Here is a 13,265-nt window from a genome sequence, read left to right as displayed (position 1 = left end):
GTGCTGCTCTTGATTGGGGAGCATATTCTCCGATGTTCTTTTACAGACTGTCACCTTTCTTAATGAGCTTCAGTGGGTTCCTGAGGAGGTCGAAACGGACACCATTTAGCATTTAATGCCCATTAGCGCCTTTGATGTGACCTAATTGAGCCGAAGCAATCAGACTGCCTGGCCCTTTAAGTGCCAGGAAGTGAAGTGAACTCCAAATTTCTGTGTATTATTGGCTTGTATGACGTTGCATGCTAGCTTGAAGCAAAAGACCATGACGCACAAATGGAGTACAATACATGACATGTTTTAAAAAAAACAACATTTGAAAGGCTCGGTGAAAAAAAGCTTAACAAAAATGTTCGGCATGTTTCACTTTGTCCTTTTTTTATTTTGCCGTCCTCTCTGTCTCTAAGCTCTCCCTCCTCTCCAGCTGCTAGCCTGTGGCTCAGTAAAATTGGACAGGTGAAGCGGGACAGCGGGGCGTCACTGATACAGTTCGACAGAACTGCAGGCTGTTCAGAGTTCGATCAGCTCATCAAGCGAGAACAGGAGTGAAATTGTAACCCCCTTTTAAAAGTAGCTCACATGCCTGCACCGTTGCTATATTTGTTTTATTATGCAGCCGCAGTTATTAAGCTGAATTATGTGTTTTGTATTGAAAGGGGACCACGGTGCACTCTTTTTTTCCGTCTTTCACTGCACAGATCAGACAGCAGGCGGAGAGCAGCCAAGCGGGTTCAGCAGCGTGGAACAGCTATTCAGTAGTGTTCTTTTCAAGATGTGCTGAGGTTGAAATATGAGCATTATGAACCTGTCTTCTGGTTGAGAATAGATTCCTCTGCAGGCCTGTAAAGTTGCTTTTGCCGGAGACATGACTTACAATAAGAGACGGTGCAAGTGTCCTTGTGAGTGTCAGAAATCAATTACGCTATGTTTCCCCTGTGGGTCGCAGGGTTGTATATGTATATGCGCAAGTGTGTGTCTCCATGTGTGTGTGTAGGAAATATGGTTGCTAAAACTTACATTGTGGCAGGGAAGAAGTTTCCACTGTGACTTTAATGCAGTAAAAAGGATTGTGGGAGAGAGCACCTTCAATGTGGAAGTAAGAGAACACAAAGTTGGTTAAAGATGCTACTGAGGTACTGGCTGTTCTGGAGGAATAAAAAAAACATGTATGTTGTCATGCAGAGACAGTCATAAATAAACCCACATGCATGCCAAATGTTCAGTAAGATCACAGGGGGGTATTTGAGTTCAAAGGATGGTAACCAAACGTCTATGTGTATGACTGAGTGTTATCAGGGGGAATGCTGTCGGTCCTCATTCCTGCGCGTCTTTCCTCTGCATGTTTAGACAAGCCCCGTCTCCAGCTGGGTTTGTGACAGAATGGGTACAGTGGTACAACACAATAGAAGCAGCTGCAGAGAGGGACAAAACACAGTGCAGATGTATAACAGGACCTTATGGACTGAGACGGAAAAAGAGACAGTCCTGCATTACTAGAATCTAACCCAGCTCCTTTTTTGTACCTTTTAAAGCTGCATTAGCATCTTTTCGATTAAAAGCTTTGCACTGTACAGATAACCGCTTTCAGGTGTTCATTGTTTCAGCATGGTAGAATCAACTATTTAATATTTATATTCCAAAGTATCATGTGCGATCTAAGTGACATTTGGGAAAATATGTCTTTTGAGTTGCACTCACACCCTGCAGGCTTAAAAGGTGACTGTAAAAAGGCAAAAGATGTTGCAGGAGTAGTTAGAGAAGTTTCTCTGGACCTGCTGACACATTTTCCACCTCAAAATTGTGTCACAATGCAGTGGAATCTACTGTCACTGTCATGGATTTAAGCTGGCAACAGCTGCTGTTCTCTGGGAAGCAGCAAAGAACTTTTTTTTTTTTTGCAGTCAACAGTCGAACATCAAGCACTGGTGAGCGTTTGATGGTCGTAAGAATAAAGTTTTACTTTTAAATCAATGGAATTTTAAATTCTACGTTTTCATATATTTTGAATGAGTGTTTGTCACATTTTTCATCTGATGCATATCGCTGTTTGAAATCAAAGTCACTGTGCATCAACGATTCCTTATCAGCCAGCTAAATAAATCACTGAAGTAATAAAAAAATGAACACTACATGGATAATACATTAAACAAACTGGTGTATTTCAGTGAGCAGAATGTGTTCTGTAAAGCTTGTATTGGTATTAACAAGTCATAGTGATAAATACACAGCTGCAGAAAGCATGACTTGTAATGAATCTAATAGATATTTAAAGGGATACGCTAAAGAGAATAAATGGAGTGACATTAAGATTAGAGGAGGGCTACGATAAAAAGTGTTTCATTTCATTTCATTTAGAGGTGGGGGCACATAAAGAAGGACTGACAAAAAGGTAAAACCAAGAGTCTGTGTAAAGTCAGGGTGACACCTCCCTCCTTAGTTGATCATGCAGGACTCATAGGTAGGCACCATGTACTTGATGTTTATGAAGGCGTCCTCTCCTCCGTAGCGCTCAAACACCTCCAGAGTCTCCTGTATCAGATCGCCGATGTTCTCCCTCTTCTGCTGGCTGTAGTCAATTTCATCTCCAGAGTTGACTGTAGGGACAAGAAAGCAGATTCAGACAGAGAGAATGAGAAAAACAAAAGTATTTCAGCTCAGTCGGGGTCATCGCACACTGTGAGGTTGATGTCGGGGCTCACAAAGCACCACCTGTGGCCAGACAGTCGGCAAATGCCATCCTTCCATCTGACTTCAAACCCACTGGACAGACTGAATTTAATTTACTCCTCTTACGCCGAGGCCAGTTGGGACTGAGCGGCAGCAGAGTTTTAAACTGTTCAGCTGAAAGTTTAATGAGGCGAGGCCGCAGAGAGGAGAGCAGTGTAAAGGACGTACGAGTTAGAGGCGGCTCTGCTGTTGCACAACATTGCATAGATGCGCACGAAGCATGAGCAGTGACCTGGAGTCACGCTCCACAGGTAGGAATGTGTGTGTGTGAGTGTGAGTGTGAGGGTTGGATTTGTATTAGGATTCAAATCTGAAGCAGAAAACAAATTCAACAGTATCAAAATTAATAGCTTCTTGTGTGTGTGTGTGCGCGTGTGTGTGTGTGTGTGTGTGTGTGTGTGTTTTCAGGTGTTTTGTAAATGAAAAATAGGCTCAGAGTGCATTATACACATGTGGCCAATCACAATACAGCCAGAAAGCTGCAGAACCACCCTTCCCCCAGGACACACAAACACACAAACACACACACGTAGACAGTGCAGTAAAACACACAAAATTGTACAACAGAGCTCCAAAGCGCTGGGGGAACTTGTTATCGAAAAAACATTCCTGAGGTGTCCAGCCTCTACTCCTTCCTTCTTCCTCCCTTTCACCAGCAGGCACACTTAAACACACACACACACACACAAACACACACACACACACGGATCGTGACTTTATCAGCACACAGCAAACTGCCAATCTCATGGCACTGCACTGGGGGCTCAAAACACTTTTCAGAGGGAGGTAAATATAGAGAGGAATGAGGCACACACACACACACACACACACACACACACACACACACACACACACACACACACACACACACACACACACACACACACACACACACACACACACACACACAGCATGCAGACATCCAAGTTTGTTTGCAAAAAATGTCCTGGTCAACTAAAATATCCTGGAGAGAAGCGGTGGGTTTATTTCTTCAAGCTGTAAAATGAAACAAAGAAAAGTGCTGGTCAGTGAGCGCAAAACATTTATGGTATGAGTTTGAAGAGGAGAGAGGAGAGGAGAGGAGAGGAGAGGAGAGGAGAGGAGGGGAGGGGAGGGGAGGAGGGTAGGGGAGAGGAGAGGAGAGGAGAGGAGGGGAGAGGAGAGGAGAGGAGAGGAGAGGAGCAAACAGAAAAGAGAAAAGGAGCTAAGAAAACAGGACAGGATATGAGAGGAGAGGGTAGGGGAATGGAACAGGAGAGAAGAAAAGAGAAGAGTGTATCATGAAGTGTACCTGTGATGTGAAAAATTAACAGCAGCACTTTAAGACGGACCCCTCACCCCTGTCTTTCACTCCTAATTAGACCTGAGGAGAGAAGGCGACATTAAACCTCTCTCCGACTTCTTCCTAACACTCCATCCTTTATTCTCTCTCAATCTTCTCTAATCTCTCATCTTCCCTGACAGACTCAACCTTCCCTCTCTCTTTCCCTCCGTCTCCTCGCCTTTCCACCCATCCATGGCCTCCTCATTAAAACACAAAAAGAGCCGATCTCATAAAGTGGGCTGTTAAGCAGAAACATGTCTATGATCTCAGTCTGCTGCACTTGCTGTTTCTGCTCAGGATTTGCCTTCCTGTTCTACATGAAAGCAACAGGGGGAGAATTCTCCAGCCGCGTTCTGACCGTTGGATAGCCTGGACGAAGTGCAACTTTAACAGCTTCGGCTTTATTTAGCAGCTATTTACAGTTTTCCTTTTAGAGAACCGAGTGCAATAACTGCTCAGGAATGCAGACTTAAAGAAAAGCTCGTTTTGTATCTAAACTCAGGCTGTGTGTTTTATTCTGGAGCTGCCCACAACACAGGCCGCTGTACCCTACTACTTAGCAAAATCTTAAATAGCATCTAAAATGCAGCCATGTGAGCAGTAAAAGAAAAAAGGCACAGCAATCACAGAGGAATGAGTGTGCGGTGATATGTGTAGTCAGGGAGGGGAGGGGAGGTGGGGAAAACATAGAAATAGAATGAGAGCAGAAAGGACATTACATACAAATCAGCACTGGGATGGTCAGAGTGGTGGCCATTTCTGTACTGTTGCTATTGCAACAGTTGTGGCGGCTTACTTTCCTATAAACTTCCTTATCAACAAATCGACTTGCTGCAAGTTGCAAAGTCACTCAGCTGAGTTACTGCAGTAACAACCAAATAAGTAGTGGAGTATTATAAAACAAGAAGAGGCGCATTTTCTGCACTCGCTCCAGTGCTTTGCTGCTTGAGTAAAACTGAGGATTGCTGGAAAAATAACTTATTAAAGTACATGTGTAAGTAAGTGTGTGTTACGCCCTGTGAGTTTAGCAGTGAGATCTGTTTCAGCAGAGACTTATCTACTTTCATACATATCTTTCATTAATAAATAAACAGTAAAAATTAACTTACGTAGGTACAGGAAATATTATTGCACCTACTTTCCTTATTGAAAAGACAAATAAAACTGTATACTACTCCAAATTTCTGCCATCAAACTAAAGGCCTTTGCACACTGAGTCTGTGTTCTTTGTATGTGTTTTTTCAATCCATCATCTGCTAAAAATCAGCACAGAAACCTTGCACACTGAGTACAACACATTTTATTGTTCTATTTCTTGTTTGTTCTTCAAAGAATTCTCTAAAAGCTTTTGATGGACAAAAAAAAGAAGAAGCAGAAAATCAAAGCTGCTTCAAAAACTTCAAATGACAGACAAAAGTTTCATCAGTGTGGAATCATGATTGACACAAGGTGAGGTTACATTTATTTGTAAATGTGTGACAATTTAAAAAAATATGGACTTTTATTATTACATCAGTTTAATGCCTTGCTGACTCAAAACACACTTCATTCAAAAATGACAGAAACAAACAAACTAACTAACAAAAATAATCAAAATTGTCTTTGTTTGTCTCGTTTGTCATTTGATTATTTAGTCCACTGTTCCAATGATCACCAACTCTGGTTTGGTTGAAATAAAGTGTTTATTCACAGAGTTAGATGTGAAAAGATGTTGATCTGCACGCTGGTTGTCTGCAGTCTTTCTCTGCAGCTCAGCTGTCCGCTAAGCAGCAGCTGTCACTGGTTCGCTGGAGGCAGTCAATGTGACAGTTTCGGTTTACATTTTTCAAAAACTTTGAAACAGGGACATACAGTAATATTTTAAAAGTAAGATATTGCTTATTTGAAAATGCAACTACACAACAATAGGCCACATTGGAGTTCTCAAACTTTGTGACACAATCCTCACGCGTGTTGTCACCATAACAAATAACACTTATCGCCATTTTCTTTTGTACTAGTCAAATAACCAGGGTAAACACTTGAATGTCCGTTCTACTCTCAATCTATTTCCATGGGTGAAAAAAATGAAGTGACAGGAGTAAGCCGGGTCACTCTGACAGTCTGGTTTAGCTGCGTGCGTGCGTGCATGTTGATGTAGGTTAAAAAGCCGGGCCTGTGGAGAGCCACCCTCTGTTAGAGTGAAAATGAGCAGCCAAAGCCAGCCCAGAGGGAGAGCTTGGCCTTCAGACATGAGAACACGGGGAGCCGAAGAAGAGGTGCGGCTTGGGAACCGGCAGAGCTCAGACCCGTTTACTGGGGCCCGGAGGGGGGAGCAAGGAGGTCCTGCAAGGGGGGAATTGTTGCTGTTGCTATACTGAGCGTTTCAGCCCTTCCAAGTGCATTTCTATTGCTGAGCCGTCGGGAGGCCAGTAGCATCAAAAGGAAGAGGCCAGAGGAATTTGCAACGATTCTCAATATTTAAAGAGGTGGAAAAGGAGAAGTGTGTTTAAGCAGGGATGGAGGGAGAGAGAGGGAGGGAGGGGAGGGGGCGAGGGTGTTAAAAGCTGCCTCTGCAAATGTCCTTCAGCAAAATAACTCCTCTTTCCCGCTCCTCTTTTCTCCCCTCCCTTTTTTTTCTTTCTCTGCTTACGGCAATATCCGCAACCCTGGGCAGACAGAAAGAAAATAAAAAAAATCTTTAAAAACAATCATAATAAAAACTCCCGCCCTGTGAACAGAAGGAAAAAGGGCCCTTGCAGGAGTTGGCGTCTGTTCCTCTGAGGAAGAGGGAAGGTCGATACAGACGCAGACAGGGGAGGATTCTCAGTGCAGCGACATTTATACACAGAGGGTGGAGGAGGAAAAAGGACGGTGACACAGGAAAGGTGCTTTGTTTCTGCCTTTCATGCTAAATCCCCGGGATTGGAGGGGTCTTTAGCCCTCAGAGGTGAGGAGGATGGAGGGAAGATGTGAAATCAATCTATCAATCTATCCTTCCTTCTTTTCATTAAGGCAACAGGGGCTGTGCCTCTCTCAGGCTCTGCTGTGAATCCAGCCACCAGACCAACACTAAACTACGCACAACAACAGCTGCAGCCTTCCTCCTCCTCCTTCTCCTCCACTCTGCTCTTTCTCCATCCCTCAGTCCCCACGGTCCTGAGCAACCTGTCTTCCCATATCAAGCTGAAGACAAGCAGTCACAGATGCAGGCATCGCTCAGTGTTTCCGCCACACTAATTGCAAATATACAGAGTTTGAATTTAAGGCGACATTAACTGATGGCAACTGTAGCTTAATGGATGACAGCTGCAGTGTGGACAAAGTATATATCTGCATTACTCGAGTCAAAGTAGAGAAAATACTACCCCAATACAAGTGGGGTAAATAATTAGTTAAAGTTAAAGTACTGGAGTACTTGCTTAAAAAAAAAAAAATGGGAAAAAAAAGTAGAAAGCGATATGTTTTCAACTTTTCAATTCTTCCCCCATCGAGCATTTTCAAGTGGTATTACTGTTGACACCACTGTCTCAACGACTAGCAGGACTGCTTTCTGTTTTCCTCAGAGCTTAGCAACTATACACAGACAAGCGACCGACAGTGAACAACATCATCAGCACACACAACATTTAAGAGAGAGGAAAAAACACTGAAGAGGTAAAGTCATTCTGTCATTAAGATAGTTATATTATATGCTATAAAATGTTTTTTTAAAAAAAGCCTGTTCCAGTAATCTAGCATAACTTGATTTTTTTTAAATCAGATTTTGTTTTGCCTTTTTGGAGATAGGAAAATTTACATGTGAAAGGAGGCGAGAGAGAGGATGACATGCAGCAAAGGGCTGAGGCCAGAATCGAACCCGCGGCTGCTGTGGCGAGGACATAGCCTCTGTACATGGGTCGCCTGCTCTACCACCTGAGCTGTGGGGCACCCCATGTTACTTGATTTTGACCGTTGCTATGGACTCATCATGAATCACCTACATTTAACTGCTTCGAGAAATACTTGCTCTGCCCTCTGCCATGTCCACTACTACTGTGGACAGTAATGACAACTGCAAAATCACTCATTCACTACATAATGACTCCTTTGTTGCGGATAGCCAGTGCTGGACCTGTTTCAAATTACTGCTAACTCAAAACCAAAATTCTTCTCATCCTCCTAATGCCTTCTCCCACAAACAGTGGAACTGCAGTCGAACCAGCTTCTTCAAAAATAATAAATGAAAAAAATGAATAAACAGTCCCAGTTACACACCTGGAGCTTTACAACTGTTCAACAGCAACTCTGTGACATAGAAAATCTCACTAAAAATTGTATCAATTCACATCTACAAATAACTTTCAGACAACATTTAATTCTGGGATAACATCTACCCAATTTTTATGTCCAATTTGTTGTGGATTGATGGACTTTTGTAATTTAGAAAAGAAAAATATATCATCCACTGACTTCAAATCAAATGTAACCTTCACAGAAATGTAGTGAGTCAAAAGTACAATATTTGCCTATCAAATGTAGTGGAGTTAAAGTAATAGGTTTACAAAAGAAAAAAAATATTCAAGTTAAGTACAGATACTCAAAAACTGCACCTAACTACAGTATTTAAGTAACTGTACTCAGTTACTGTCCACCACAGCTGTAACAGAGCTGTACTGGAAAACCCCCTCTCCCCTCATTTCTGCCCGAGGTTAGCATGCATCGTGTGTGTTGTATGGCTATAATCCTCTCTCCTGCCAGGGACCAGGTGACACACACACTGCAGCAGCTTTCGGGAGTTTAGCTCAGAATTCCTGATTCAACACAATATCAACCCGCCATTGTTTCTAATCAACTTACGCGTGATTGTGGAAGTTCCTTAGGAAAGCAGCTTATAGAGGAGGCCCCCCAACACAATGGCTCTTTGATCATAGCAGCCAGATGCAGAGGAGAATCAATGAATGTGAGCTGGGTTTTTGTTTTTTTTTTTCAAAGTGGGTTTGGCCTCGCGCTTGAAAAGGGAAGTGGAGGAATGCAGGTTACGAGTGCGATGGAACAGCTCGAGTGCCAGGAATACTTCGTGCAGAAGTTGCACAGCTGAGTTATGTGAGCGCATGTGTTGTCATTCTTTCTTATCACCAACCATGAACTGATAACCCCCCCAACACATTTTTCCAGGGCTCTATATCGGCATAAGACTACACATGATCTTAAAAGTTAAATATGTTTTTCACACCAAAGTTTCTAAAACAAGGATCTTACTTTCCTTTGTAAATTGTTGAAAAATGTCAAAACTTTAAAACCACTGTTTCTGTTGAAAAAAAAAAGTTTTTCCACATTTCCCCCCTGAAAAAAAGCAACATAGACTATGTTATTTTACTATTAATCTTACTCATAAAAGTCTTGGTCGATGCTTCTGTGTCAGCTGAGAATATAAAGGCATATTTTTAAAATTTTCTTCCACGAGACACAAATTGATTTCATTTATACTACCACTTTTGTTTAGGTTTACAAAACGTTAAAATTAAAATTACATTCAATTAAAATATTCTCTAATAATTAGCTTAATGATGGCAGATAAATACACCAAAACTACATGAAGACACACCGTAACACATACTGGGAGTCAGGTTCATATTTTTTCTTTGTCATTCAGACTTTTTGTCTTTGTGTAATCGTGACAGTATACAAGCAATTTTTCTTCTTTTTAACTAGTTATAGTTTCTCCTAAAATCAAACTTAAGCTGGAGAGCAAAATGTGATCTCAAGCAGTCCCTTGAAAATGCATATTACACATGGATTTTGGATGATTTAGACTCAATACTATCTACATGTCTGTGGATACTGTGTGTGAGCCACAGAACAAGGAGAGGCAGAGGAGCTGAGTAGCGGTGAGTGTGTGTTGGAGGGTGTGTAGGTGTGAGGAGGTGGTGGAGATTGGATGGGACCACTGGAGGAAGCCTGTGCTTAACAGCATGGCTCTAATTAAAAGGGCCTCACAGTTGGGCGCCAGGCAGGCCTCTCATAAAGAGACTCACACTCTGGCAAAGAGGTGGGAGACGCCAGGTGTGTGTGTGTGTGTGTGTGTGTGTGTGTGTGTGTGTGTGGCTAACCACAGGTGTCTGCAAAGGCAGGAAGACAGAGCGTTAGAGCATATTCTAGCAGATGTGTGTATACATGTGCATGTAGAGGTAATTATGTATTTTTGCGGGTGTTGCTGGTACACATGCAGACACAGACACGTGCAGATGCATGCACACAAACACAATGAGAGACAATAAGTGGGCCTGTGTAATTATGGCAAGAAGAGATAGAACAAGTGGACAAAAAGAGATGGGGAGATGCATTAGGACTTAGGCCACATCCAAACTAATACATCCTCATTTCCAAACGGCATTTTAGCACAGTATCAGACCTAATCTTCGTACATGCCTGAAAGCATGAGCATTCATATACACTGGGCATGCATGTGCCGATGTAAATAGAAGCAGATTGTTTGTTGTTGGTTGCTTAGTTACGCAAAATAATAAAAAGGAAAAACAGAAAATAGCGACAAGTAAGACCAAAGATTTCTTTGCTTGGACCACTGACGAGGTAGAACTGTCATGAAAGTAACACATGAGTTGAAAGGGGTCAAGGCCACAGAATGTTTTTATCGGGAGTCAGTGCAAAGCAAATATGAGGCATATGAGAGTGGTACCGGGAATTAAAAAAAGTCTGTAGAGCTTTAATATTTTGGCTTGTTAGACTGTGCCTGATAAGACCCAATCGGAAAATGTTGGTGTCTAAGTCATTGTTTTCAAAAGTCTCCGTTTCCATGCATCCACAATAAGACGCAACATGGCCAGCAGCATTTTCAAAAGTCTTTGTTTTAGGGGTTTGGGGGTATTATACTAATTGGAAGGTTGTCCATAGAGGATTAATGTCATATTGTAATTTCATTACATAACAAAATTCCATGACTTTTCCAAAACTTCCAATGATTTTGTTAATTCTGTGACCTGGGAAATGTGACTGTGAAATTCCATGACTTTTCCAGGTTTCTCTATGACTGTGTGAACCTTGAATATGGTAAAAGTAAAAAAAAAAAATTATATATATATATATATATATATATATATATATATATATATATATATATATATATAGCAAGAGTCAAAAAATAGATGTTGGTAATCAAAAAAAACATCTCCCTCTTAAATGTAATGGAATAGATGGACTGGGTCTCACAAAATAGAAACACTCAAGTACCAGTACTTCAAAATTGTACTTATGTACAGTACATATTCTTTGTTACTCCCCACCTAAGGCTCAAACCCTCTTCTTTCCCTCGCACTGGTATTTCCCACTGCCAAAGTCCCAACCCCCTTTTCCCCTAATGGATAAGCCAGAGGCTGACGGACAGCACAGCTGTGGCTCACGTACATAAACATGGTCACTCACACACACACACACACACACACACACACACACACACACACACACACACACTCATACACGCACACCTCACCTGGAGCTGGGCCCATTCTCACTCTGTTGCTTTTCCATCTCAACCTTTGTGTGTAATCAATAACAACATTTCAGCTTAACACAGCTAGCCACAATGAGGGCTGCAGCGTCAGACACATCACAATACACACACAAAGACAAACACACACACTTGCATGGATATCCACATGAGGTTGCTCGCAGAGAAGTAAAACAATAGGCTTATGGCCAGCAGTAGTTTATTAAACCCCCAACCCCTACACCAGCCATCATCTGACTGCTCATGCTTACTGAAGTCTAACCTTTGCTGTAGGTCAGTGATCTCATTTTCCATGTGTTCATCTAGCGCAGCAGCACTCAGTCTATAGGCTAGCTGCAGCTCAGTGCCATTTCAACCCGGTGAAAGTTGGACATCAGCAAAGCAGTATGCCAGGTGGAGGAAAACGTGTCAAGGTCAGATTGCACAGCAGAAAGTAAGAGTGGAGGAGCGTGTAGACAAGGTTGAGACAAAGACGTAACCTGCTGAGGATGCTCCTGAGCTGCACGGGAGCTAAAGCTCTTAGATTCCCATCGATCTGGCTCCCACTGGCTTACTAGTCTACATCTGTACATAGGTATACAGGAATTGAATTCCAATTCCACACTTCCACCAAAACCGTGCCATGTCTTTGGCTAATCTTTCCTTAGAAATCCCAGGCTGTGGGAGGGATCCAAAGCCCCGCCACGGTAAGGTGGGAGAATCACTCTTCCACACCTCACAAAACCCTCTTCTTGCTCATTTCTTTTTCAATTAGCCAACTAGACCTAGCCATGACCGAGAGCAATATCAGTTTGCACCATTTAGTCATGCTATTAATGCACAAAGAGGGCTCATCTTAGATGATGGATCAATGCTATTTTCCAAGCTGTTAACATGTCCATTATTGTTTCAATTACCACCAGTCAGATAATGGTTATCCCAGGCCTATCTCATCCAATCGCAGCCTGATGCATGCATCTGCGAATCAGCTTCAGTATGCTTGTCACAGCAAAAGGAAAGATTTGCCTCCTGTTATGTTCACAGGTACATCACAGTGATGGCTCGGATGGACAGCTTCTTTTAATTATTTGTAAATTAGATTGCACATCTTTCAGGGTGCATTTGTGTTGTTGGTGACGAATGATCTTTGCAGCCTGCTGTAGCAGAAGTTTTCATCTAGGTCAGAAAATACAAAGAGGGTACTTTTTATCTCAGCTATGGCCACAGACAAGGCTGTGCATAACCCAGCAGTGCAACAACAACAAATCTACAGTCTGAATTCAACTGTGCTGCACGCTGCAGCTGCTGGGGTTCCAATAAAACAAAGGTCCAAACATGCCCAACATATCATTTTTCTCCCAAAAGATGTTTATATGAGTTAGGGATTATGGGTAAACAAAAGAATGCTGCAGTGGTGCAATACACACTCATTCTTTCAATGGGTGGATTACTGCATGGGCCAACTGGACATAGCTCAAGGGGCCCAAAGTCTCAGGGGCCCCCAGGCCTTCAACTATAAAATGTGATTCAAATTAAGACATATTGACCAAGAGGACTCTCAAAATGACTACAAAGAGATACAAAAGAGCTAAAGAGAGACACAAAACAATAAAAGACACAACTATACCCCCAAAAGACACACCAACACATGCAAAAGAACTACAAAGACAAACAAAATGAACACAACCACAAGGAAAGGAACTACAAAGGGATACAAAATGACCACAAAGAAACACAGAACAACAAAAAATG

General features: G+C 42.2%; 1 protein-coding gene across 1 annotated transcript in view; it reads right to left on the bottom strand.

Annotated features, from left to right (window-relative positions):
• Positions 1 to 2,171: 2,171 nt before the first annotated feature.
• pacrg (PARK2 co-regulated) overlaps positions 2,172 to 13,265 on the bottom strand; it is a 171,881-nt gene continuing 160,787 nt past the window's right edge. Inside the window, exon 5 of the mRNA XM_042501183.2 lies at positions 2,172 to 2,591. Coding sequence (XP_042357117.2) covers positions 2,431 to 2,591 — 161 coding nt within the window. The 3' untranslated portion in view covers positions 2,172 to 2,430. The remainder of the gene's footprint in view (positions 2,592 to 13,265) is intronic.

The sequence above is a fragment of the Plectropomus leopardus genome, chromosome 14 (genome assembly GCF_026936395.1).
Source record: "Plectropomus leopardus strain MGB_pleo_1.0 chromosome 14, ASM2693639v1, whole genome shotgun sequence".
Taxonomy (NCBI): domain Eukaryota; kingdom Metazoa; phylum Chordata; class Actinopteri; order Perciformes; family Serranidae; genus Plectropomus; species Plectropomus leopardus.
The sequence above is the reverse complement of the archived record's forward strand: the minus strand, read 5'-3'. Positions and strand labels throughout refer to the sequence as shown.